At 38.5% G+C, this 26,292-nt stretch overlaps 1 protein-coding gene across 1 annotated transcript in view; it reads right to left on the bottom strand.

The window, feature by feature from the left end:
* Positions 1–26,047, bottom strand: part of LOC129666075 (cation channel sperm-associated auxiliary subunit beta-like) — a 108,112-nt gene extending 82,065 nt beyond the window's left edge. The window contains exons 1-11 of the mRNA XM_055593099.1: positions 26,041–26,047; positions 25,765–25,853; positions 23,884–24,024; positions 19,693–19,753; positions 14,973–15,068; positions 7,913–8,062; positions 1,893–1,988; positions 1,647–1,765; positions 710–742; positions 357–439; positions 233–304 (exon numbers count right to left, since the gene is read on the bottom strand). Of these exons, the coding sequence (XP_055449074.1) occupies positions 233–304; positions 357–439; positions 710–742; positions 1,647–1,765; positions 1,893–1,988; positions 7,913–8,062; positions 14,973–15,068; positions 19,693–19,753; positions 23,884–24,024; positions 25,765–25,853; positions 26,041–26,047 (947 nt within the window). The remainder of the gene's footprint in view (positions 1–232; positions 305–356; positions 440–709; positions 743–1,646; positions 1,766–1,892; positions 1,989–7,912; positions 8,063–14,972; positions 15,069–19,692; positions 19,754–23,883; positions 24,025–25,764; positions 25,854–26,040) is intronic.
* Positions 26,048–26,292: the final 245 nt, after the last annotated feature.

Genomic DNA, 26,292 nt, shown 5'->3' with positions numbered 1-26,292 from the left:
GTGACTATGAGGTAATAGATAACTATTTCCATTTGCTCTTTCCATTGAATGTTTTCTCTACTGCTTTCCCAGTCCTCTCTCTGTCTCACTTTTCCTCCCACCATAACTTTGATATTACAATTAGTTCTATTGGGTTCCTGGGAAATTAGTGTGGATTCATCCAGGCAGTGACAGGACAGCATGGAAGGGGACACGCCAGGGCCTAAGAATAAACATTTACAATTTTCCTTACAGTTTCAGAACTGGCAACACATGTTTATGTGTTGATGAGAATGTGTTGAATGTCGAATGTGACAGAGTGATTCTGTAAGAGAGAAGGAAACAAAGTAATAGAGGAAAAAGTGCCCTGAAATGACAGAAATAGAGTTGTGGGCAGCTCGCATGGCAGTTTATGTCCAACACGGAGGTGCTCCTTTTTCTGAGTGGGTACAGAACAACCCTAGGGCAGGAAAATTGGGAAATAACATTTGCCAGATTCCAGCCTTTCCAACTGGATATCCTTGTGCAGAGCATAGCCTGAGCAATTTCCATAAGCCAAGAGAGAACTCAGCAGCAGGAAAGTGTGGCCACTGAAATGAGGAGGCCCTGATCATTATGGAAATAACTTTTTACTTTAAACTGAAAATAATCTAAATTGTGAATTACTGCTTTGCAACTCACCAAGAAAATATGTAATTTTAAAACCAATATTAGAAAATAAAATACATACCCTTTCAAATCCACAAAACTCAGCTCTTGAAAGCTGGAAGATGAAGAAGAAAAAAAGAAAGTTAAAATATTATTTGCTTTTCAGAAGGTGTAATAAACCTTTGTGTTTTAAGTCGTACAACAAAAACACTCTGTTTTCTTTTGTATTCCAGCAGACAATTGCCAAACATTAGTGTAGCTTCTCCTTCAGTCTCCTGATGGAACCTTGTTATATGCATATAGCTCCATCTAAATGTAAATATCTCTTCATCCCAGCATTATGCTATCTTTCATATTCTTCCTATATCTTTCTGCCTGAGGAAACTTTCTAGTCTCTGTAGCTAGGCCTGGATTAGCAGTTCCAACTTTACTTTTCCTTGCTTTTTGGTAGAATAATTTTCAGTTGCCTTATTATAGAAATGTACAACAGCATTGAATCTAGTTATATGAAGAATTTTGGGGGTCTGCTTTATTTTAAATCAGCTTGTAATTTTATATATGTATGGGAACAATATGACATTATATATACTTACAGAGTATGTAAATATCAGGATAGTTGACATGTCCATCAACTTAGGCATCTATCATTTCTTTGAAACATTTATTTTCTATTACTTTTAATATAACACTTAGCTATATAAATTACCTTATATCATTTTGGAAACATATTAATACATATAAACATATAAATACACAAATATATGGATAGATTATATCTTTCCCATTGCATATATTTAAATTTTACTATAGATTGTACAGCAATAAAAGTAGTGCCAGTTTCAACTCATATTTCAAATGTTATGAAGCAAAGGAAAAATTGCTGTATCATACATCACATTTTTAAAATTTTTACAATTTTAGCTCTAAGACATACTATTCATAACTCAATTGAATAATATTTCTTTTATATCACAGACAATATTAAGAGTTATCAATAGATTACACAGAAACTTTTATACCTGTATGTGTGAAGTGATTGGATAACGAAGATCAGGACTTATAAAAAGACCCAACGAGGTAAGGATGACTAAAAAATGATTTGTTAAAATCATATCTATCACTGTAAGTCCTTTGTGTTCTAAAGGAAGAAATCAAATCACACCATAGATTAGAAACTGTGGGCTCTTTAGTAAAGACATTTTAGAAATACTGAATGAGCTCTGATATAAATGAAATGCTGAAGATGAAGACACCCAAAAAATTACCATCTTTAAGTTCTGCATAGATGATCTTTGTCATGTCATGCCATATGGTGCCATCAACTTTCCAAAATCCAGAAATGGTTTTGCCTATGTAAACACCTACCATGAAAGAAAAGGAAATTAGAGATAGGCAACTTTGCAGAGCTCAATTCTGGAAACACAAACTTGCTGTGTCTTCCAACCCAGGCCCCTCCATGCTGTGTTAGTCAAGGTTCTCTAGGACTGACAGAATGAATATCATCTCTCTCTCTCTCTCTCTCTCTCTCTCTCTCTCTATCTATCAGTCTGTCTGTTTATTTATCTATCTGTCTACCTATTATCTATCTATTTGAAATATACATTTAGTAATCACTCATCTAAATTTCCAAATGTAAACAAACACATATGTGTATATATATATATATACACATATATATGTATATACATATATATGTGTATATATATACATATATATGTATATACATATATATGTGTATATACACATACACACATATACTTATATACACACATACATGCCAAAAGCACACACATATATGAGAAAGATGAATTAGAATGGCACACAGGGTGTAGTCCAGCTAGTCCAACAATAGCTGTCTGCCAATGGAAAGTCCAGGAATTCAGTAGTTGTTCATTCCGCTAGGCTGGGTGTCCTGGCTGGTCTTTAGTATATTCCAGAATCCTGAAAACGTAGGCTCTAATGCCAGTGATCGATTGCACTTGCTAGCAAGGAGAAGGGCTTTTGTTCATTGGTAAAGAATGAAAGTTTCCTTCTTCCGTGTCCTTTATATAGGATGCCACCAGAGGTTATTGGCCTAGTTAAAGGTGAATCTAGTCACTTCGAATGATTTCATTGAGAAAATCCCTCATGCATATACACAGCCTTTTGGGTTTTAGTCTATTCTAGATGTAATGAGGCTGACAACCAAGCATAGCCATCATGAATCCACCCCTTGTCAAGTTGACAAACAATTGTATTTCCTTATGTCATGTTTAATTTCAAAATGAAAACAATAACCATGTCACAATTATGCCTCATAATTGTGGCATACCTTGTAGCTAGAAATGACATACCTTTCTAGCTACAAAAGAAAAACATGTTATTTACTTAAATAGATCATTATTAGGCCTAACATGCTAAAAACAATGGCTCCTATAAATGTAGACACATTCTAAATTTTAGAATAGGTGGCAAAGGAAAAAATGGAACATTTTTTAATAATATTTCTTAATTGATGTTATATTGCATGATAAAGAAATTGAGAAAGAAAACACAAATACCTACAAGAACACATTCTTAACAAAAATATCACAGAAACATCAATTATAATCTGTGTTTCTTCACCTAGCCACATGACCTTAGCTGGTATTTAAACCATCTTCATCTGCTACACTCTGTGTTTTTTCTCCATTCTCAGAAAGGCCTCAGAAGATCTTGCTATTTTGCCTAGAGGACTGACCCATACCTTCATTCCTGAAGGGCCTGTGCCCTTTGTCATCCTGCCTGGATTAGACTGTTGTAGTTTCCCCTTGACTTTGATCACAGGATGTGGTAACACCAAGAGACACCTTAAAGGATCTTCTGTACTGTAGACTTACTCTTTCTTACCTCCATTTTGATGAAGACATCCAATTTCTCCTTGGTAATCTGAATCAATCACCCATCCTAACACTGTTATTCCTTTCTTAGTCTGTAGGGTTACGGGCATCAGAACCCAACATGGCCAAGGAACAGTCTGAGCTTTCAGGTGAATGGAATGCTTGTTTTACCTCCTGGCAAGAGCACTCCCCCACTCTGGAATCAAAACTTCTAGGTCAGCAGTATTTAAGGTTGTAGGAATAGCATTTTTTTTTCCTAGTGGCACACTAGGAGTAACAATAAGTGGGGCTATTTGATATATATATCTATGAGATTTATAAAAGTGGCTTCCAGGCTGTAATCTAGCTAGTATAACAATGGCTGTCTACCAACAAAAAGTCCAAGAATCCGGTAGTTGTTCACTCCACTAATCGGTTGAGTCAGCAGTGTACACCAGAATCCTGAAGAAGTCAGCAAAGACAAGCAGGCAAAGAAAAAAGTTTCCTTTGTCCATATCTTTATAAAGGCTTTCTCCAGAATGTGTGGCCCAGATTAAATGTGGTTCTTCCTCCTCAAAGGATCTGGACTATAGGTGGGTCTAGCTACTTCTAATGACTTAATTTTAAAGAAATACTCATCTACTTGGGGCTTAGTTAATTGCATACTTAGTCAAGTTGACAATCAAGAATAGCCATCAAAGCACCTCATGTCTTCTCTCCTCACTTTGAATCTCACTCTTACTTCCCAAGACATGGAGGATAAAGGAAGTTTGGGTTATACCATAATACTTTATGAACCACCTCATTGACTCCAGAATATTTATCTATGGGTGTACTACTTTCTTAGGATAAACCCTCTCACCGCATTTTTTATCCTAAAAATATAATTTAAGATATAATTTAGTAAGTATTCTGTTAATGGTGGAGAGGACCAGAATGTGTTATTATAGACTATGCAACTCTGGCTTAATGATTATTTAGAAGTAAAAGAAACAGAATCGAGAGATGCAGACTCATCTTCCTGAAGAATACTCCAGACACCAGAGAAAGACAGACCCAGTCTGAAGTACAGACTCCAGGAACAAACAGCAAAGGTTACAGATAAGCAGATGGCCAGAGGTCGGCATAAGAACACATCCAACAAAAATTAAGACATTATGGCTTCACCAGCAATCCCCAAAATCAATGGATATTACAATTCATTGGAAATACAGAAAAATGATTTTAAAGATATGCTTATCCAGTTATTAGAGGCACATAAAGAGGAAATGAACAAATCTCTCAAAGAAATAGTCACACAAATGGAAGCAAATAAAGATGAAATGAACAAAGTTCTCAAATACAGGCAAATATAGCCAAACAAATAGAGGCACAATTAGGGCATATAGAGAGAAAACAAACAAAAAATTAGAGGCCATCATGGAAAGACAGGAATCCACATTCAAACAGATGAAGAAAATGGTGCAAGGCAGGAAAACAGAATTAGAATCAATAAAGAACACACAAACAGAGAAAACCCTAGAGCTGGAGAACTTAGAGATAAGATCAGGAACCACAAAGGTAAGGATCACAAATAGAATACAAGAGATAAAAGAGATAGAATCTCAGGTGCTGAAAATACACTTGCAGAAACTGATAAGGATTAGAACTTTATCTCAGATATAAACAAAGTGCAAGATAGGTAGAGTGTATAGGGTCATAAGGATAAATAGGAAAATTAAAGCTGTGAGTGGCTAATATAGCCATGAATTTATGGGGACAACAATAGAAAACACAGATTACCATTTCTCCCAATCTCAGAAATAAAGTATAAAATAAAGAATGCTTCTCAGAGTAATACTAAAAGATATAAAGAACAGTCAGACTGTCCAGGTTGTCCATAAGCAGGATACAACATCAGAGAGACATTGGATAATAGAAAAAAATGAAAAACAAAACTGCTGAATTAAATCAGCCTATAGATATTAAAAATATAGTGACCTCAAAATGGAAACTAGGATGTGTGTTATGTTGGGGAAGAAGTTTTGCCTTTTTTTCCACAGAAGGAAAAATAGGAGCTGTGGATACAATAAAAATTAATAAAGATTAATGTTGGGAGCCACTGTTCTACCAGCTGCTTTGGTATTTAAATCTCAGCCGAAAGACTGCTTTTACCAGGCCTTCACTGGAGTCAGGGAAGAATTTCCAAGTCTATCTCCTTTTGTTTGAGACAGCAGGTGGGATACCTTGACAAAATCACACCTCTTATTTCACCTCCTTGTGAATTTAACTCATTGTGCTGAGCTGCTTTTACTCTGGCTTAAAAGCAGTCTGAAATAAAGCCAGGAATCTAGTCTCTACTAGAGCCTCTCCTGTGTGTTGTGTGTTAGTTTATTAATTTTAATCCTCACTTCCAACTCAAGAACCATTCAACTCTGCTGGCAGGTTCCGGCAGATTAGATTCAAACAGGACAGAATGGGGTCTCAGATCTCAGAAAGGGCTAGAATGCTTTAGGGAGAGGCCCATGTGATTGGCTGGGGTGTGGAAGGGGTTTTCCATGGACTGTTACAATTTAGCTCTTTTAGAATGAGATTGCAGGTAATAGTGGAAACTCAGGTGTTCCAAAGCCTGTAGCAATACCAAAGTGTTACAGCTCTTTATTAAGCGGCTATGCTAAGTACAGTAAAGGATATAGGCAAGCCCATACTTGGTTGGCTTGTAGCTAAAGCACAGGCCTGGTAAGGCTCCGGGCCCAGAGGGTCAGAAGTCAGGTTCAGTGAGGAAAGGGCCTGACAGGCCTTCCAGGTGCAGCAGGGGGCTTTGATGTTCGTACTGCTTCTGGGAGTTCATCTGCAGATTTCGGGGTGTGGGTGGAGAAGCCCTCCCACCCCAAAATAAATGACAAGTCTCAGACAACCATAGTGGAAAGCTGACGGTATCAGGCAACACTCATGACCCAGCACACAGCATACACCCAGCCAGCACATTTATTTGAAATCAGGGATTTATAAACCTTGGACAGTAGGAGGGGTTTCTAGGGTAAACATGTTTTATTCAACTGGGTCAGGGGTGCCAGGAATGCTTGATTTACATGTAGTGGTATAATGCCTCATTTTACCTACAGTAGCAGGGTCCTATCACAAGAACACAGTACTTAATTATCCTATGGGTGGGGGAATCTCCAAGTACAACTGAAGGTCACTGCTGAAAACTAAGATCTCTGTAGATGGGTGAGGCATTTCCAGGAATTCCCGGATGCTTGCCGGACTTGTTTTCTTATCGGAAAACTGTCCACCTATCATCTTCCCTGAGGGCTATGTGATACTTCTTACAAGATCTGCAGTTACCCAGATCAAGTGGAGGGAAAACCCCACTAAGAAAAGGGAGACCCCCATATTAAACCAAGTTTGAGGCTATCTGAAAATGTCAGAATTCAACCTTAAAAGTGAGGTTCTCCATCCCCGAGACTGTGAACTGTAATAACCTGTTTCTAATTGTAGTTCAGCTCAATCTTTGGTCCTAGAGCTTTGTAGGACCAAAGCTTTCTTGTGGTGTGGCTCAGCCCTAGAACATACCTTTAATGCAAGAACTTTCTGTAAACAGAAATAAAGTTAACCCTACGACAAGAGGTGGAACAAGTAACCAGCTGACAGTGATTAAACAGAAAGGAAAGACTTTGAGTTGAAGGGAAATTAGCATAGTGTAGAGAAGGAGAGTATCTTTCCTTCTGGGATATCAGCTCAGTAGGACCCAGAGCTTTTCCCTTCTTGGTCATAAACAGAGTAGGACTTTTTTGTTCTGGAACTCTAGCTTAGTTAAAAGAGCTTTTTTTCCACTCTGGAATGTCAGCTGAGCAGAAAGGTCAGCTGGGTATTTTCTCAGCTCTGTGAACTAGTAGGCTTCCAACCCTGTATTTGGCTCCTGACTCAGTAGAACTGAATGACTGGAATTTTAGGTTTTGTTTTTTGTTTGTTTAGATTGTTGTTTGTAGGTTTCTAGGTTTGGTTGGTTGGTTGGTTTGTTGGTTGGTTGGTTTTTGAGACAGGGTTTCTCTGTGTAGCCTTGACTGTCCTGGACTCAATTTGTAGACCATGCTGACCTCAAATTCACAGAGATCTGACTGACTCTGCTTCCCCGAGTGCTGGGATTACAAGTGTGTATCACCACAATGAAATAAAAAATTTTTTAACACTGACCTTAAATTCAATTACTCTACCTCACACTACCAAGTAGCTGGGATAAAAGAATATGCCATCATGCCCAGATTTAAATCAATACTCACATGACAAAATGCCACAACAGAGGAGTATCTCTCCTAACATATCACACTGGCAAGCAAAAGAGGTGGAGTGATGAATGATAAATTTTACTCTTTGTATGCATGTACTGTGTAAACTCCACTTAAAACCACCCTTAACCACTATAAAGCGCTGGTTATTTCTAACATTCAACCAAACTGTAAACTTACCGTTAGATGTTGAATCCAAAATGAGGCCAAGTAATGCCACATCATTGGCACAGGGGCACTTTGTCACTATGATATCTATCACATGTGGATATAATTGTTTGACCTGTGTTTTATTCATGGTAGGTCCAAGACTCCACTGAAGAATAGGCTCTGTAGAAGACAAATTTAGGCATGTAAATCATGGCATTGCTCTAGAAACTGGAACACCACTCCTTTCTTTAAAGGTTTAAGAAAAACTATATAAAGGAAGTATTTGATTGTCCAAAGGGGGCAGGAAATATAGTAGAAGTTGGGGAGATGGTTCAGCAGTTAAGAAGCTGACTGCTCTTTCAGAGGACCTGGGTTTGATTCCTAGCACCCACAGAGCCACTCAATATTGTCTGAAGCTCCAGTTCTAGCAGATCCAATGCTCTCCTGTGGCCTCCCAGGACACCAGGCACACACCTGATACACAGACATGCATACAAGCTAAATACCAATAAACATGAAAATATTATACATGGGTATAATAAGACCTCATGCTTCATCAGTTAAAAACAAGTCAGTTTTATTATGCAAAAAAGAAAGAATAAAAATCTCATGATAATACTCTGGCAAGATCACACTGCTGAGGAACATTTAGGTTGGGTGACATTGCTTTAGCCATATAGGGCACACACATGGTCACACGGTCTGTGTTTTGAATTACAACAGCTGGAACACAGAATAAGAATATTTGTAATTTAGGGATCTGCTTCTGCTTCAAAAGCATACATTTCCTTTTGCTCCTTTTTGCAATCCCAACCAAACAGCAGAAGATAAGTAAAAAGGAGAAAACACCCAGAGTATAAGCAGAGAAAAGTATGTTATCATCAGTGAACAAGAGGCTAAGGTCTCTAGGGAATTGGTAGACATTGGGAGTGGATTAACAGAAAAAAAAAAAAAAGCAATTCAGTGTGAGACATTTTCACCTATCAAAGGTACATATCAGCACACATGGTCAGGGTCTTCCCTGTGGAAAAGTTTGTGCTCCAAGAGCTGGTGTTTTGTTTTAACTCCCCTGCTTTCATTTTGCTAAGCTCTCACTTGTAAGTCTCTGCTTTTCTCCATGTCTGTTCTTCCCTGAGAAGCATTATATGCAATGCTAGAATGGGTGGGGGCTCTCCCTGGGATTTCAGCCTTGAGTGTCCCTGAAGCTGAAGAATCAAACTGCACTGAGTCACCAGGCAGGCATAGGTAATGGTCCTCTTTGCAAGACTTAATCAGGTAAATGCTACAATTTTAACTCTAAGAAATTCTACCTGGGAAGCGTTGATATGGAGAGAGTTCCCCTTTTCCGGTGGAGGTTGAGGGGAGGAAAAGCAGAAGGAGGAAGATGGGGAAAGGAACTAGGAGGAGAGAGGCAGGGTACATGCTTGGAATGTAAAATAAATAAACCTAAATAAAATACAAATTAAAAAAAATTATACACAGATATAAAAAAGGATGAAGCTACAGTCAAACTCTCATACAGAAAACAGAATGTTATTACTCCTGGGGAAAAAACAAACAAATAAATAAATAACACCAAACCTTTCTTTCTTAAAATGTTCACAAGAAAAACATTTTTTCTTTTGGAAAAAAAAAAATTAAAAATAATGTACCAAAAACGCACATAAGTAATTCAAAGCAACTTGACAGAATACTGCTGTGTGATTAAAACAAAACAAAACAAAACAAAAAAAAAAAAACAGTCAAAGAATTTCTAACAACACAGACACCTAACAATCCCTTCTGAGTTATTCATATTCTACAATGCAGTCCTATCACCTCCAACTTTCAGAAAATGAACTGCATATCCAAATACCCTAAGGAATGTCCCTCTTCCCCCTAACTGTGTAGTGCAAGAACAGCAGTTTGATTTCTGTCAGTCTGGGTATTATGCAGTCTAGATAGAGCCAGGAAGGGAAAGAAATAGTGTCAGCCTCAGTAACAGAGCAGCACCAAGTTGCTCAGGAGTTCTGAGATTGGCGCGAGGAGCTGACTTCATGGGATGTAAAGTGTTTGCAAGCCATTCACATCTGACCTTAGAGGTTTGATTTAGCACCTCTGACCTTCCACTTCTGTCCATTCTCCCAAAAGTTTTAAATATATACCTAAAGGATTTTCCCCATAACCTACTTAACTTTATCTTTTGCCTATATATATGTTTCAGTGTCCTGCCAGACACAGATGCTTCCTATAGTCACAACAGTGTCAAAGCAGCTACAAGTGTTCCAGTCTGACCTCACAGACTTCCAACAAGTTGGACCTGAACTTTCCCTCCCAGCCATGGATGTTCTTGCAAACCATGGACAGTATCAAAGCAGCCTGTTCTTCCTGGACTTGGCCAGCATTTCAGCCTTTTGACCTTCCTACAGCGCCCCCAGTATCAGCAGAAAGTAGCCAGAAGAGAATCTAGGCCCCTTATTCACTTAATAACAAAAGGCTGGAATGGTGTGCTTCAGGCCCATGACAAGCAGCTCCAGGTTCTCCCAGCGTTCCTCAGTCTCTACCTGCTGCCTTACATGTCTGGCAACTCTCTACTGATAACCTTCTACCCTGAATTTCCCAGGGCAGAGGCTTCCCTTCCCTTCCTCCTCTTTACCATGTAATCTGGCCATTTTGTTGCTGTTGTTTCTTCTCTTTCTTAACCCCTTGCATGACAACCAAGAGCCGCTTCCAGTTCCTATACTTTAACTTATCTACATGAGAAGCAGCCTCAGTTCCTCATTTAATTATAGACAAAGGGAGGAATGTTAGGATTTTGTAACCAAACATGCTTCTGGGTTGCCTAGCAACTTATGATGTCATGATGTGTCGCTCAGCAGGTAGCCACACCTGGAAGGTGTGGTTACCTTGCCCCTTAAAGGGACTAGCCAGCCATGTGGTCCCTCTCTTGGTCCTTTCTCTCTTGGTCCCTCTTGCTCATGGCCTCTTGGCCTTCTCCCCTTTCTCTATGGGGGCACCCCCCTCTCTCTTTTGCCTTCTCTCTCTTTCCCCTTCTCTCTCTTTCCCTCCATCATGTCCTGTTCTCCCTGCTCTCCCTTCTCTTTCTCTCTCCATATCCACCTAATAAACCACTTTCATATAGAAGATCTGTTGTATGCCTAATCGTCTTTATTTAATTTGTCCCATAACATTGCAGTAACAAAAACAAAAAACTTGGGAGTGATTAAGTTTGACTGCTCTAAAGTAAAAGAGAGCAATGTAACCAGTGTGAAGGCCACTGTTAACTTATGATTAAAGCAGTTTCTGTGCAGGATGGCAGACTTTAATGCATATCATAGGGTCTGTTACAGTCTGTATTAGATATGAAACAGTGCAGATAGGATTTTTAAGCATCTCTCTTGAGCTCAGTAGTGAATAAAAGCTTAGAGCCACACCCTCACTTTTCTATTTGGCTTTTTCCTTGGCCCTCACTTCCCTGTGCTGCCCCTCAGATCTCTAACTTCCAGCAACTGACGCTGCTCTACTTGATTGCTCCTTGAGAAGTAGAGGATTCACCCTAGGCGTTCCCACTTCACTCAGCCCTGGCCATCAGGGCTCCCAGCTGCTCTGCTCGCAACGTGTACGCTTTGGGCTGCTCCTGCTCAGCAGCTGCACTGCTCGCGCCTCAGCCTGAGGATGACAGACAGCTCTTGACTGTGCTGATGCAGCAGTGCTAGTCAAGGCCTTTATTCCTGCCATCCTCCTTCCCCCAGAGTCAGGTCTCTGGCTGACAAGCACCTACCACTGCGCTTCTTCTAAAGCACAAGTCAGAATGTCTCCCCTCCCGCTCAGGGTACTCAGTTAATGCGGTTTTCCTACAGCTAGTAAAAAGCCCACAATTTTCTCCACAATCCCTGCCAGCCTTTACACACTCAGGACACACCAACCATGCCTTCATGTTCCTGCTTCAGCAAGGAAGAGTCCTCTCAGCTCAAACCGACCAATCCTGTTTCTGCAAACTGTCATCATGCTTCTGTACTGTCTCAACAACGGTGAGCATGAAATGTTAACAGTATATCTCAATATGTGAGATTTCAGAGTTCCTAACATTTGAAGTGATTCTTATATTGTTATTTTAATGCTTAAAAGTAGCATATGTTAGCCAAGTATCAGAATCCTAAAGCCGGTACTGCAATTATCATTGAATTTGTCTATTCCTAAATTTTAGAAAGCATGAAAGAAGTAAACAAGGTACAATATTTTGTCAGTTTACTCTTAAATATTTTTTCTGTTTTTTAAGGTCTGCATAATCAAATCCAGGACTGAAAAATGCTAGGTAAGCCTTCAACCACATACTCATATATTTATGAGTATATATAAAAGGATATATATATATATATATCTTTTTTGTGCTTTTTTCTTTTTATTATTGTCATTTATTACAATTTATTCAATTTGTATCCCAGATGTGGCCCCCCTCCCCCATCTCCTCCCAATCCCACCCTCCCTCCCTTGTCTCCCCCAATGCACCTCTCCTAGTCCACTGCAAGGGAGGCCCTCCTTCCTTTCCATCTGACCCTAGCTTATCAGGTCTCATCAGGACTGGTTGCATTGTCTTCCTCTGTGGCCTGGCAAGGCTTCAGCCCCCAGGGGTAGGAGATCAGAGAGCCTGCCACTAAGTTTATGTCAGAGACAACCCCTGCTCCTCTTACTAGGGCACCCACTTGGAGACTGAGTCTATGCATTACATCTGAGCAGAGATTTTAGGTCCTCTCCATGCATGGTCCTTGGTTGGGGTATCAGTGCTGCAGATCCCCAGAACCTAGATTTTTTTTTTTGGCTCTGTTGGTCTCCTTTTGGAGCTCCTGTTCCCTCCAGGCTTTCTATCTCCTCCTTCTTTCATAAAATTCCATGTATTCTGCCCAAAATTTGGCTGTGAGTCTCAGCCTCTGCTTCGATACCTCGATCAGTAGTCTTTCAGAGGCCTTCCTGTTCTGTTGGCATATATTTTAGTTTTTGTTAAGCAAATAAAAATAATCACATGGGGCTCAAAGTTGATGCTGGATATTTTCTTTAATGGCTCCTCAATTACTTATTGGGGCAAGATCTCTTACAAACCTGGAGCTCAGGTCCTGGCTGTTCTAGCTAGCTAGCTTGCCCTTTCACTCCTACAATATCCTCCATCTTTGTCTACCAAGTTTAATTAATTAAGGGCAATTGCCACATCTGCTCAGATTTCATGGGATTCTTGTGAATCTGAACTCCAGTCTTCAAACCTTTGTAGCAAGTGCTTTACAGACTGAACAATCTCCCAGATTCTTACCCACTATACTTTGCATCTTGATTATTTCACTCAGCATCTCCGTTCAGTTCCCTGGTGTTTGTTTATTTCCTCACTTTAATGGCATCTACCTGTATGCTTTTGTTCCTCTCCTTATTTATAGACTCTAATGTTGTTTCCAGCTCATTCTTACACAAACATTAGTGCATTAAAATGGCGAACAGGTCTCAGGCATACTCATGACTCTCCTTCACCTAGAATCACTCTCAATTCTCACTGGATTTCATAACAATGGTGGAAAACAGTTGCCAGGCTTATCTATAGAGACAGATTTCGATTTGTGTATAACATATAATGTTGGCTAGTGATAATTTGTTACTTTTTATAAGGCTACCCAAGCATTTCTTCCATAAAATGCAATTTTTATTTATTTTTAATCTGCAGTCTACATACAATTATATTGGACTGGTATTAACAACAGGAAAAAAGAAGGTAAGTTTATAAAAGAGATAGAATTTGAGGAATTAATACTATCAGGGCCAGGCACAGTGACACACACTTCTAATCCCAGTAGTTTAGGTCAGAGGCAGGTGGATTCCTGTGAGTTGGAGGCAAGATATCTCTACATGGCACATTCCAGGACAGCCAGAGCTATACAGTGAGATCACATCTCAGAAAAATATTAAGTAATTAATTTCTTGCCCACCAATGGAAAAACAGAGCTTAAGCATTCATAACTAGTCATGAGCTTAAAGCAGCTAACTTTCTCAAAAGATTTGTTATTCATTTATTGTATGTGCACTGATATTCTGCCTGCATATATGTCTGCATGAGGATATCAGGGCCCCTGGATCTAGGGTTACAGACAGCTCTGAGCTGCCATATGGGTGCTGGGAATTGAACCTGGCTCCTCTAGGAAGAATAGCCAGTGATCTTAACCACTGAGCCATCTCTCCAGCCCCTAAAACAGGTAATCTTTGTTAATAGAAATCAGTTGTTACACTGGTCGTGATGGCACCTGACACTTGGGAGGCTGAGGCAAGAGGGCTGTAAATTCATGCCAGGCTGAGCTCCATAATCTTGAGAAAACACAGCAAGAAAAGCTCAACTGTTCTGACAAAAACTCAACGATATGTTTTGCTGTTTGTCCTCATTAAAAAAAAAACAACAACAACAAAAAAACACTGCAATGTGCAGGTGATACAGCTCAGTGCTAAAGCACTTGCTGGCAATGCTTAGGTCTTACAGGCCTAGGTTTAACCCTAAGTACTGCAAAAAAACAAAACAAAACAAAACAAAACAAACCACCTAAAGGCACAAATGTATTTGATGCAACACTACCTAAGATTCAGATCAAAGATGTGTGTGTATGTATGTATGTGTGTATGTATATATGTGTGTATGTATGTATTGTGTGTGTATGTATGTATGTGTGTGTGTATGTGTGTACGTGTGTGTATATGTATCCAGGTTCAGTTCCCAGCAACTACATGGTGTCTCACAGCTATCTCTAACTCCAGCTCCAGGGGTTCCAATACCTTCTTCTGCAGTCTGTGAGCTCTCTACATGGTACATGTTCATAATGTGTACACAACATACTCACACACATAAAATAAAAAATACTAAAAATCATATGTCACTAGCACAGTAAAAAGGTTATTCAAAGGGGATTCATCCCAGATATATGTGTGTATAAACATATATAAAAATTTTAACATATATTCAAATATAGCTTATTTGATGTCTATTTATATATGCATATATTTCCCTGCTTGCACCGTGAGGCTGTGATCCTGGCCATCTGGGACAAAGAGCATGTGATTCCAATCTACTTTATAAACTGATATTTACCTCGGACAAGATCCAGTAGGGTACCTTCAGTATCATAAATGTTTAATCCTTCGTGCATTGTAATCTTTATTATCCATTGTTCTACAGCTGCGATGTCTAAAATTAAAGATAAATAATTTTATATGTCATATTGGTGAAATTGGAAGCTATACGAACATTACCAACAATGATGCCTTCACTTTTACAATCATTTTGACTACATCTATGTGTCAGATTTCATATATTTTTATGCAAACATTTTTTCTGATAAGATAATGGGAAAGAATTATAAAATGGTTTTACTACCACAGCAATGTATCTTAATGCTAATGAGTTTAGATCATAATTTCCCTCTTACAACTACAGTAAGGGAAAACAAAATCACAAACCTTTTGTGAGGCAAAATAATAGTATTTTAAAGTGCCTGTCAAAGAAAAGCACAGGACCTGTGGGGGTGACAATTCTGAGTTTGACCAGAGGCAAGGAAGAATTAACAGTGTTTCTCATGAAACTAGTCCCCATAAATGAGGCAGAAGGAATACTTCTAAACACCTCACACAAGCCAGTTTTACCCTGATACCAAACCATGAAACGGCAGACCATAAACAGAAATCTCCAGCCAGCATTCCTGATGACCCTTAAGACAAAATATCCTCAGACAGAGACTAGCATAGAGGGAGCTGAAGAGATTGCTCAGTGGTCAAGAGCATCAGCTGCTCTTCTAGAGAAGATCCAGGTTCCCTTCCCAGCAGCAACATGGCCAACACAGCCATCTGTAACTTCAGGGGTTCAAACATGCTGTGAGATCTGTACACACATAGTGTACATGCATATTTGTAGAAAAACGATGTACACAAATACAATAAAAGTAAAGAAATATTTTAAAACACTAGAAAAAATAAATCACGAGCACTGGAAAAAAATTATTCACCATGGGATTCATCCCAGAGGTCCAAACATAGTTCAGTAACAAGAGAGCAAAGAACAGAGTTTAAAATGGGCAGTTCTGAAGAGAAGACAGCTGGTATACAAAGCACTAACATGAGTTACTACTCATCATAGACATGTGATTCAAAACCATGGCACACTATTCTTTTTATCCCTGTTAGGGTGGCCATCATCAAAAAGACAAAAGATAATTAGTGATGGTAAGGATGGTGGGAGCCAGTAACCCTTAACACTGTTACAGGGATGTAATTCAATACAGACATCATGGAAAACAGTTTGGAGACTTCTCAAAATAATAAAAATAATCAATACAGCCATCATGGAATTCAATACAGCCATCATTGAAAACAGTTTGGAGACTTCTCAAAATAATAAAAATAATCCAGCAATCCTACTACTAGGTATGCAGTCAAAGGAAACGAAATCAGTGTGTCAAGGAAATGTCTTTCTGCTTCCATCTTATTTTTGTAGTACTAGTACAATAATCAGAAAGGCTCTTAATAAAAAATGTTCATTTTAATTGGAATAAATACTGAAAATGTAGTATCTATCCACACTCATATGTATAAATACTGTGGAATCTTGTTATTTGTGGCAACATGGATGAATCTGGAGAATGTTATGTTAAGGGAAATAACCCAGTCTTAGAATGACAAATACTGGCATCATCTCATTCACATGTAGAATATAAAGGAGGTGATTTCATAGGGCAGAGTAGAATGGTGGATCCCAGAGTCTCCAGGCACTGGGAAGAGATAGGAGGATATTAGTCATAAACACATAATTACACTTAGATAGGAGAACGGAAGAATTCACAGCTAAGAATATTTGGGCAGCACAAATATTCTTGAAGGTCTTGAAGGACTGAAAAACTGACACAAAATTAGGGTAGGTAGGAAAGAGGTGAGTTTGGGAAGCGTCGAGAGGATGAATATGATTAAAGCATGTTGTGTTTCATTCTCAAAGATTCTCGAAAAATAATAAAGAAATAAAACAGATCACAGACTGGGGAAATATTTTCAGCCACGTTAGAAAAAGATTTGTATCAAAAAATATATAAGATTCTCATAATAACATTAGATGGATACTTTACTGAGGGGCAAATAAACACAAAAAGATGTTCAGCTGACCAGATGGCCCAGCAATTAATAGCATTTGTAGCTCTTGAAGAAGACCTAAGTTTAACAGGTGGTTAAAAACCTTCCGTAGCTCCAGTTAGTCAAACTATCCCAGTGTCCCACATGGGACAGTTTTATTGGATGACAGACTGTTCTAGATCTCAAATCTAGTAGTCTCTTAATTGTACAGTTCTGTAAGAACTCCAGACTGGTCACTATGTAAGAGCAGAGTTATTAAATGTAAATGATCCCTTATTTCAAAATAAAAATAAAAGTTGTCGTATAAACCAAGGGATGGTTCTTTAGTCTTCAAAAAGTGTAAACAGGTCACACTGGAGAATATCATACCAAATACATTCAGCCAGTCTCAGAAGGATGAGTACTACATTTTTCTGTCATCGTGAGCCCAAGATTTCTATAGAGAGACATAAAATCCTGTGTATCTGGAGGGCATGAAAGTAGAAGTAAGACTGCCTCAGGGAAAGGTGAGAGAAAGGGAAGCAAAAAGGGGAGCATAGTTGTGTGTGGATAATATGCTCCAAATTATTATCTGCTTTCATCGAGGTGGCCTTAATAAGTAACACAGTAGAACAGGATTAAAATGTAAAAATTGTTATATGCAGTTCAAATTCCAAACTCCTTTACACCACTCTGTAGCATCGCTCAATCTCGGTATGACTTTCCTGGGACTCAGTTAACACATGGGGAAATGAATGACAGGGTATATAGCGTGCATTTCCTACAGTGAGGAATAAATGAGTTAATACAGAAAGGGATTTAGAACAATGTGGAGACATGAGAATCCCGCCTGCCTGTTGTAATCATGATGACTCTTGACTAAGGTTTTACATTTACAGATCCCAGTCCGCTTAAGAAGATCCCACTTTTGGCTTTTATGCTTTATGATATTGTGAAAGTCATGTGAATTTCGTAGAAATACTTCAAATTCTGAATTTATTTCTTTTCCGTAGTTATGATGGGGTAAGATGAGCTCTTGTGAGGAAGGACAGTGAGCTATTAGCTACACAACAACAGAGACAATTGTGCTCCCAAGCTACGGATACACAAGAGAAGAAGTCATTGCCAATGTTGTGCCTAGAGTAACAATAAAATTCAATCTGTCTAACAATGAAGAAAGAATTTAGAGGTCTAAATTAGAAATATAAGCTCCCTTTGAAAACAATCACCAACATAGGTTGTTTCTAAAAATAATCTCTGAGTGTGTGTGCACAGATATTTGTATGTAAGTATGTATGTATGTATGTATGTATGTATGCACTTTTCTTAGAGTGTGGGGGAAGTCAGAGGACAGTCGTGGGCATCAGTCCTTGACTTCCACATTGCTTGAAACATCATATATGCCTGAGACTGCGTAGGCCATGGAAGTGTTTGGGAGTCTCCTGTCTCTGCTCACATCTCCATAGAGACACTGGGGTTACTGGTCATGCTACAAAGCTGAGCTTTACATGGCTCCTGGGGAGCTGAACTCTGCTCCTCATGTCTGTTAGGAAGTACTTTCCTCATGGAGTCATCTTTTCAGTGAGACGAATAAAGGGTAAAGATACTGATACAACCTCTGTCACTGCTCACAGCTCTACAGCTTCTGCTGTGTAGGGTCTTTATCTCTGGCATTTCCTTGGCTATCACTTCTGCTCTCTCTTCACCTTCCTCCACCTTCCTTTAGCAGGGCACACTATTACCCATAGCCACAGAAGTTCTGCACAAGTCCCTGTCCCACTCTCCCAGGGCTCCCCTGCCTGCATATTTTATGGCACACAAAATACATTGCATATTATAGCCTGTAACATTTTCAGATCAATTCCATTTCATGAAATTGTATCAATGCTCAATTTCCCCAGTACTACAACATGCAATTTCTAGAAAAGGAGTTTGCTTCAAACAAAGGATGGCACATTTCTTTGGTTAGAAATTATTGCTGTGATGAAACACTGTAACCAAAAATCAAGTTGGGGAAAAAGTTGTTTGACTTGCTCTTCCATATCACTCACTGTCCATTATCTAAGGAACTCAGGACAGGAACACAAACAGGGCAGGAACCTGGAAGCCTGAGAAGATGTAAAAAGCATGGGAGGGTGTTTACTGGCTTGTTCAGCCTGCTTTCTTGCAGAACCCAGGACCACCAAACAGCCCAGCAGAGGCCCCACCATGAGAAGGGCCCTCCCACATCAATCACTAATTAAGAAATTGTCTTTCATGCTGGCCTACAGCTCATCTTACGGAGGAGGCATTTTCTCAATTGAGGCTCCTTCCTCTCAGATTACTTTAGTTTTTGTCAAACTATACAGCACAGTATAAATATTGTACATGTTAGCACAGTCAACTTGTAAGATTGCCAGCTTAAATGCTTAGTTGCATTTGAATTTCAGATAAACCACAAATAGTTACTAGTACGTCCACACAACTATATTGGACATTAACATGATGTTGTATGGCACATTCCACCAAATTGCAACATTCTCTCCAAATGGAAACATTTTCTCTAGGGGGTAAGACTTGGCTCATCAGTTTCAGTAGGTAAAGGAAAGGTGCAAAGCCAGAAGAGAAACATGGAAGATTCTTGAGTACCTCCACCCAGAGACTGACCATGAAGGCAATACTGCTAAATTTGGCAATACAGACCCATGATTACAAGAATTACCTCAGATCCCTCTTACCTGTGTTCACTGTGATGTTTTCTCTAGGAATATCAATTAACCAGAAAGCCTGATTGTTGAGCTTGAAAAAACAACAAATCAGAATACATTATTTTACAATGTTAATAACAACACTTATTTTTTCATATTGTCTAATCTTTTTAAAAATAAAATTAGTTAAAAATATCCAATTACATACACAAATGTGTATGCATAGATAAAGGGTTTTCACCAGCAAATCACTGTTAAGGATTTTTCCCAGGTTACACTCACATATGTTACAGGATATTTGATCCCATTGTGATATTTGAGCCCCAAATTGTAAACTGTAAAACCCTGCTTCTTGTTTGGTGTGGTTGAGCCCTATCACACACCTTTAATCCAAAAACTTTCTTTATTGTAAAAAGGTGATTATAGTGTGGTTCATCCAGCCCTAGCACATATCTTTAATCCAAGAGCTTTCTATACACATGATTCAATAAAGTTAACTCTAGGTCAAGAGGCAGAGCAAGGAACCAGCCGACAAGGATATTAAAGGCTAAGAGGGATTTTGAGTTGAGAAGTAGGAGGAGCTTTTTAGCTCTCTAGTGCTTGAGCTTTAGCTCTCTGGATTTTGGGGCTTTTTAAACTTTGAGCTAGCAAGCCTTTGGTCTTGGGTTTTTTTAGCCTGGCCTTTTCCTCCTGGGCTGTCAGCTGAGCAAGTGAGCCTTTGGGCTTTTTTTCATTGGGTCATGAGATGAGAAGATAGGTCAGCTAAGTGTTTTCTCTGTCTCTCTGACTTTTCACCCCAGCATCTGGCTCCTGAGTATTTATTGGCAAAATAGAATGATTGTGATTTTCATTCTTTTGTAACAACATACATATGCATGAAATGACATATCCAAGTGTATTTTGCATCGTTATTTGTAATAGCAGACTGATGGCAATGATATTAAGATATATAACTATACAGACATATGTTAGAACAGCCCAAGTAGCTGCAGACTTAAATGCATGGTGTGAAGAAGAAACTACACGAGCAGTCTAAGCTTCTGGAACTTAAAGAGTCCCCTGGGAACACTGTCTCAAACTGACTCTAGAGATACAGATGATGAAGACCCAGCGAGTCCAGTTAATGCGTCAGATAAAGGAAGATGCTGAGAAGTCTAGACAGTGGAAGCAACAAAAAGACAAAGAAGTAATCTAGTTAAAAGAGCAAGACTGTAGAAGGAGGTATGGGCTGCTTAAACTTGAAACAGTCCCTAGTGCTCAGGTGTAACACTGAAGAGGCAGCACCTGCCAACAAGAGCCTCAAGGTTGCCTTCCAAAAGCAACAGGAAGCAGCAGATAAATGGAAAGAGACTCAGAGCCATGGAATAGAAGACACATAAGTGCAAGTGAAGAACTGGCTAGAAATGAAATTGAAGTTATGGTCAGTAGTGAAGTCAAACGTGATCTGAATGACCTTCTTGAAGAGAGAAAGATCCTAGCCCAGGATATGGCTTAACTTAAAGAGAAAAGGGAACCTGGGGAGAACCCACCTCCTAAACGCCAAATAAATATTTTTTTTAAAAGAAACACAGCATTACTGAAATAAAGAGCAACTTTGTTGAATGTCGGCCTTTTGTCTTCAGACTCCCACCCAAGACCACTATTCTCCAGAATGGAAGCCACCTACTGATGACCCAGAGAACCTTCAGGAAGCCATCTTCAGGTCAATGCACCTCTTTTGGGGAGATCACTCAATGATGTTTGCTCATGGAGATGAGGCTGAGGCCTTCATCTCCTGAGATTTTCTCAGCTTAAAGGAGAAGCCTGTTCCAGATGGAGACTGGGCTCAACTCCTACACCCCCTCCTCAGGAATAGTGCTGAGATTGTTCCTGTCCTGGCTCTGTCTGAATTTTAAATGTTTTAACAGGATCCCCAAAATTGTTTTTATTTTTAAATGTTGAATAAATGAACTTTAGCTATTCCAAAAATGACTATTACTCTTACAGATTACAGTATGCAAAAATGGGTAACAAAGATGGGAGAGAGGTGGAGGAGAGAGAAGGAGGGACAGAGCTAACACAGGTTGTTGTGCACAAATAGCACAGGCCTGGGAGGAGCCTGCACTGAGGATCAATGATGGAGGAAAGCAGCCCAGATGAGAAACATGTACAAGTATTCAAAGGGTATTGGATGGGAAGTAACTCATTTAGAAATTGTTGGCATGGGATATGGAACCAGGAGCTAAAAGATAGCACAGTTTCTGCCCAGCCCCAGAATTTAAGGCACATTAAATAAAAAAAATCTAACAAACGAAAGTGTCTTTTATTGATATGGTAGTGGATTGAATAACAACTGCCATAATAATGATATGTGATTTATAGTAAATATTAATAACCAGGTTTTTTTTTTACAACATAATTTCTTCAAAGGGCAAAAAAATAAAGTAACCAAGAATAGCACTAAACCTTTACAACCTTAGATCAGGCTATGATTTTTTTCATGTGACACAAAAAACACAGGAAACAAAACTTTCAAAAATCCTCAAAAACAAACAAACAAACAAACAAACAACATATATGCCTTGGAGCATGTGAAAACACAAACCATGGAGTAGAAGAAAATATTTTCAAATTATATTTTATATGCAACCTGTTCCTAGAACATATTAATAACATTTACAATTTACCAATAAAAACATAAGAAACCATATTAATAGTGGGCAAAGAGTCAGAATAGTGATTTCCCTAAGAAAATATTCCAGTGACCAATAAGCACTAGAGGTGATAGGAAGCATTAGAGAAATGCAAATCAAAACCATGATGAGAGAGCATTTAATACATACTAGGAGGTTGTAATAAGCATAGGCGAGGATGAGACAAATTGTGACTCAAATAGTCCAAGATAGACTTGTACCACCATTTTGTTAAGGATCAGTTCCTCACCATATAAGCCAACAATTCCATTGGCTAGGTACCCCAAAGAAATAAAAACCTATTTCCACGAAATAGAACCATACATACAACAGCATTAGTTAAAAGAACCACAGATAGAAATAAGTCCAATGTTCATCATCTGATGGATAAAAAATTGCAATGTCTACAGTAGACAATTACTCACCCAGACAAAGAACAAAGCATTGACATTTCCCTTGCTATATAAGAAGCTTGAGTACATTATGAAAACAGAAACAAGTAGCTGCCATTATTTTTATTGTATTTTACTTATATGTACTATATAGGATGAGAAAATCTGTGGGGAGGGAGAGAGATTGGAGGGGAGAGGAGGGAGGAGAGGAAAGAAAAGGAAGGAATGAGGAGAAGGAAGAATAGAATAGTGGTTGCCTAAGTCTCAAGAATTGAAGGAGAGGGGCTGGAGAGATGGTTCAGAGGAAAAGAACACTGCCTGCCTTTCCGCAGGTCCTGAGTTCAATTCCCAGCAACCACATGGTAGCTCACAACCATCTGTAATGAGATCTTGTGCTGTCTTCTGGCATACAGGTGTGCATGCAGATAAAACATCGTATACATAATAAATAAATCTTTAAAAAAAAGAATTGAAAGAGAATGGTAGAGACTGTTTTATGTTCTTTCAAGGTGATGAATGTTCAAGAATTATATACTTGTGAGCTTGTACAACTTTGAATATATTAAAAACCACTGTACTTAATAATTTCAGTGGTGGAATTGAATGCTATGTGAACTTATCTTAATAAATTTGTTTAAAATGAAGGTGAAATACTTTGTAGGTGTTGAGTGATCAACTCTAGAGAGTTCACTACCAGTAGAATGCCACTGTAAAGTGCTAGAAGACATTGATGCTGAAGAGAAATGATGTCAGATCTACAGAAAGCAATAGAAATAGTTCACTGATTAAAGTAAAATTCTTCTAAATGACTTATTTTTAGATGGGTTACAGAGATAGTACTTTGTTCTCTATTACAGGCTGCCCTTGAACTTATAGCAATCCTCATGTCTCTACCTCTTGAATGTTGGAATTATAGGAATGTGCCATTATGCCTGGTTAATTTGTTTTATCATCATCACCAAGATCATTTTCTTTTATTAATGTGTTATAATTACTTAAAAATATGCCTTTATATATTAACCACTTACGATATCATAATCTATTACTGGATTGAAAACATTTGTAAAGATATAACATAACTGAATTTTCCAACTTGTAAAAAGACACAGTATGCCTTGTCTCAGTCACATACCATAGAGTGAAATAAACATAATTACCAGAGATAAGTTAAAGTGGAAGTCGCCACGATATGTGCTGTTCATGACTACCATGTTGGGAGCAACACCTCCTGTTGTAAAAATACTCAGAATTGCCCTTGAAAGAACCTGGTTTTCACTTTGGAAGAAACAGTGGACTCTCTTTAGGAAAGAAAGAAATATAACAAGTAAAGAGACTTTGATATAGAGAAACATATTACATTAATTTATTAGCGAGGAGAAATTTGTTATTTAAAAAGAAACTGCTGATAAAAATTGCTGCCTTTAGTGACTCCAATCTCCAGTGAGGAAAACTTAAATTTACAATCATGTCCTCGGAACTCAGTAACTTGTGTGTGTCTGTGTGTGCGCGTGTGCATGTGTGTGTGCATGTGCGTGCGTGCGTGTGTGTGTGTGTGTGTCTGTGTGTGTGTACCTACACATCATGCAAGTGAAGGTCAGAGGACAAGTTGAGGCCATCAATTCTCTCTACCATGTGGAACCTAGAAATCAAGCTCAGGTCATCAGGCTTGATGGCAACAACTTTACTCCCCAGATATTTTGCCAGTCTAGTCTGGGAAGTCTTATTTTAAGAAAGTCATCAGAGCACAAAATTTCCCTCAGGAAAGGTCATGTGTAAAGATTAACTTTCATAATGGATACAGAACACTTTGTACATGCAAACACTTTAAAATGTAAGCGATGATTTAAAACAATGCCATGCTGACATGTACTGCACTCTAAGCGTGTAAAAATGGGCTAGAATACTAATCTTAAAACTAAAAATAGAAACTAGAAATGGCTCAGTGGATAAGAGCATTGTTGCTCTTCCAGAGGGCTTTTCTTTAATTCCTAGTATCCACACTGTGGCTAATAACTCTGTAACTCCAACAGATTCAATGTCCTCTTCTGGCCTACATGGGCAGTAGGCATGCACATACATGCATGGTTCGGTGGAGTACACATATGTAGATGTGCACAAAACATCCATACACATAAAATAAATAAATCTGCAAACAATTTTTATATAAATACTAAAACCAAAGGGTTAAGCAATTTGTGTCAGGGCATACAGCCATAAAGAGCAGGCCCAAGATTAGCTGCCAGCTTTGTATGTTTAACTTCCCTTTCCTATAGTACAAAAATCACAAACAAAAAGGGTACAGGCTTTTTAAGAGTTATAATTCAAAACTTAAATTAAGTGCATATTTGATATATCAAACAGGAATTAGTTTCCAAGTTAAAGGAGACTTAGGGATAAATTATGCACATTTTTGTAATATTATTCTGTTTTTATTGTATTTGAAATCAATTTTTTAATTAACATATGTTTCTGCTAGCAATTGATACATGGATTTCATGTGTGTTGAACCCAAGGGTAGGCAAGCACTCTATCACTGAGCTACCTTAGCTACCTTTACTATCTTAATAGTCTGTTTTGCTTTATTTTGTTTTGTTTATTTATTTGATTGTTTAAAAATCTTCCATCACTTGAATGGAAAGGTCATAACACCCTTTACACAAAATGACAACTGCAACGTGATCTTTTTACTACAAGGAAAATATTTCTTAAGTTCATGTGAGGTATGTTTCTCTGACAGGATACTTCTGTCGAACTTCAAAAGAACAAATTGGTTCCATATCAGATGAATATTGTTGCATCTGGTCTAGAAAAGAGAGGTAGGAATCACTTATTAAAAATGGTCACAAGCATGGGTACTCAGGAAGCTCAATAGTAAATGAAATATACTACCCTATACAAGTACAGAAACAATTCCATAGAATCTCACCTTCCTGTCTGTACAGTAGAAAGTGCTTGAGAGAGTAGAGTGTCATTACTTTTATACATGGCCTTAAAAGGACACAAATGACATTACTAAACATTCAGTTAGTGAACTTTACCAAATTGTCAGAGGAAAGGAACAACTTCATCATTTGAATGTCTGTGGAGGCACCTTCATTGAAACAAATAAGGTGGTTCTCCTTCTTACCTAAACAAATAAAAACAAACCAAGATAGACTTACATGAAAAGTACCACATTTATCAAACTTATAAAACGCTTTTTACAGAATAAGAATTATGAATTTAAGGCTGGGTAGTGGGGTGCACATCTGTAATTCTAGCTCTCAAAAAGGTGGGGGCAGGCAGATCAATAGTCAGAAGCCATCCTGGACTACACGACATCCTGTCTAAATTACTTTCCCATCTTTCACAAAAACAGAATTGTAATTTTTTCTTCATAATTTATTCATTTTAATCCTGATTTCAGACCCCTCCCACTCAACTCCCCCAGTCCCACCCTCCCTCTCTCTTCCCCTCATCCTCTTTCCCTAGTCCACTGAGCAGAATCGTAATTTTGAATTCACTGTGTTCAGAGAAAGTCCAAATCTTGTACTTTATGTCTCCTTAAAAATATGCTACCAGGGCCC

Source organism: Psammomys obesus, unplaced genomic scaffold (genome assembly GCF_907164565.1).
Source record: "Psammomys obesus unplaced genomic scaffold, mPsaObe1.curated_primary_1811, whole genome shotgun sequence".
In the NCBI taxonomy this organism is placed as follows: Eukaryota; Metazoa; Chordata; class Mammalia; order Rodentia; family Muridae; genus Psammomys; species Psammomys obesus.
The sequence above is the reverse complement of the archived record's forward strand: the minus strand, read 5'-3'. Positions and strand labels throughout refer to the sequence as shown.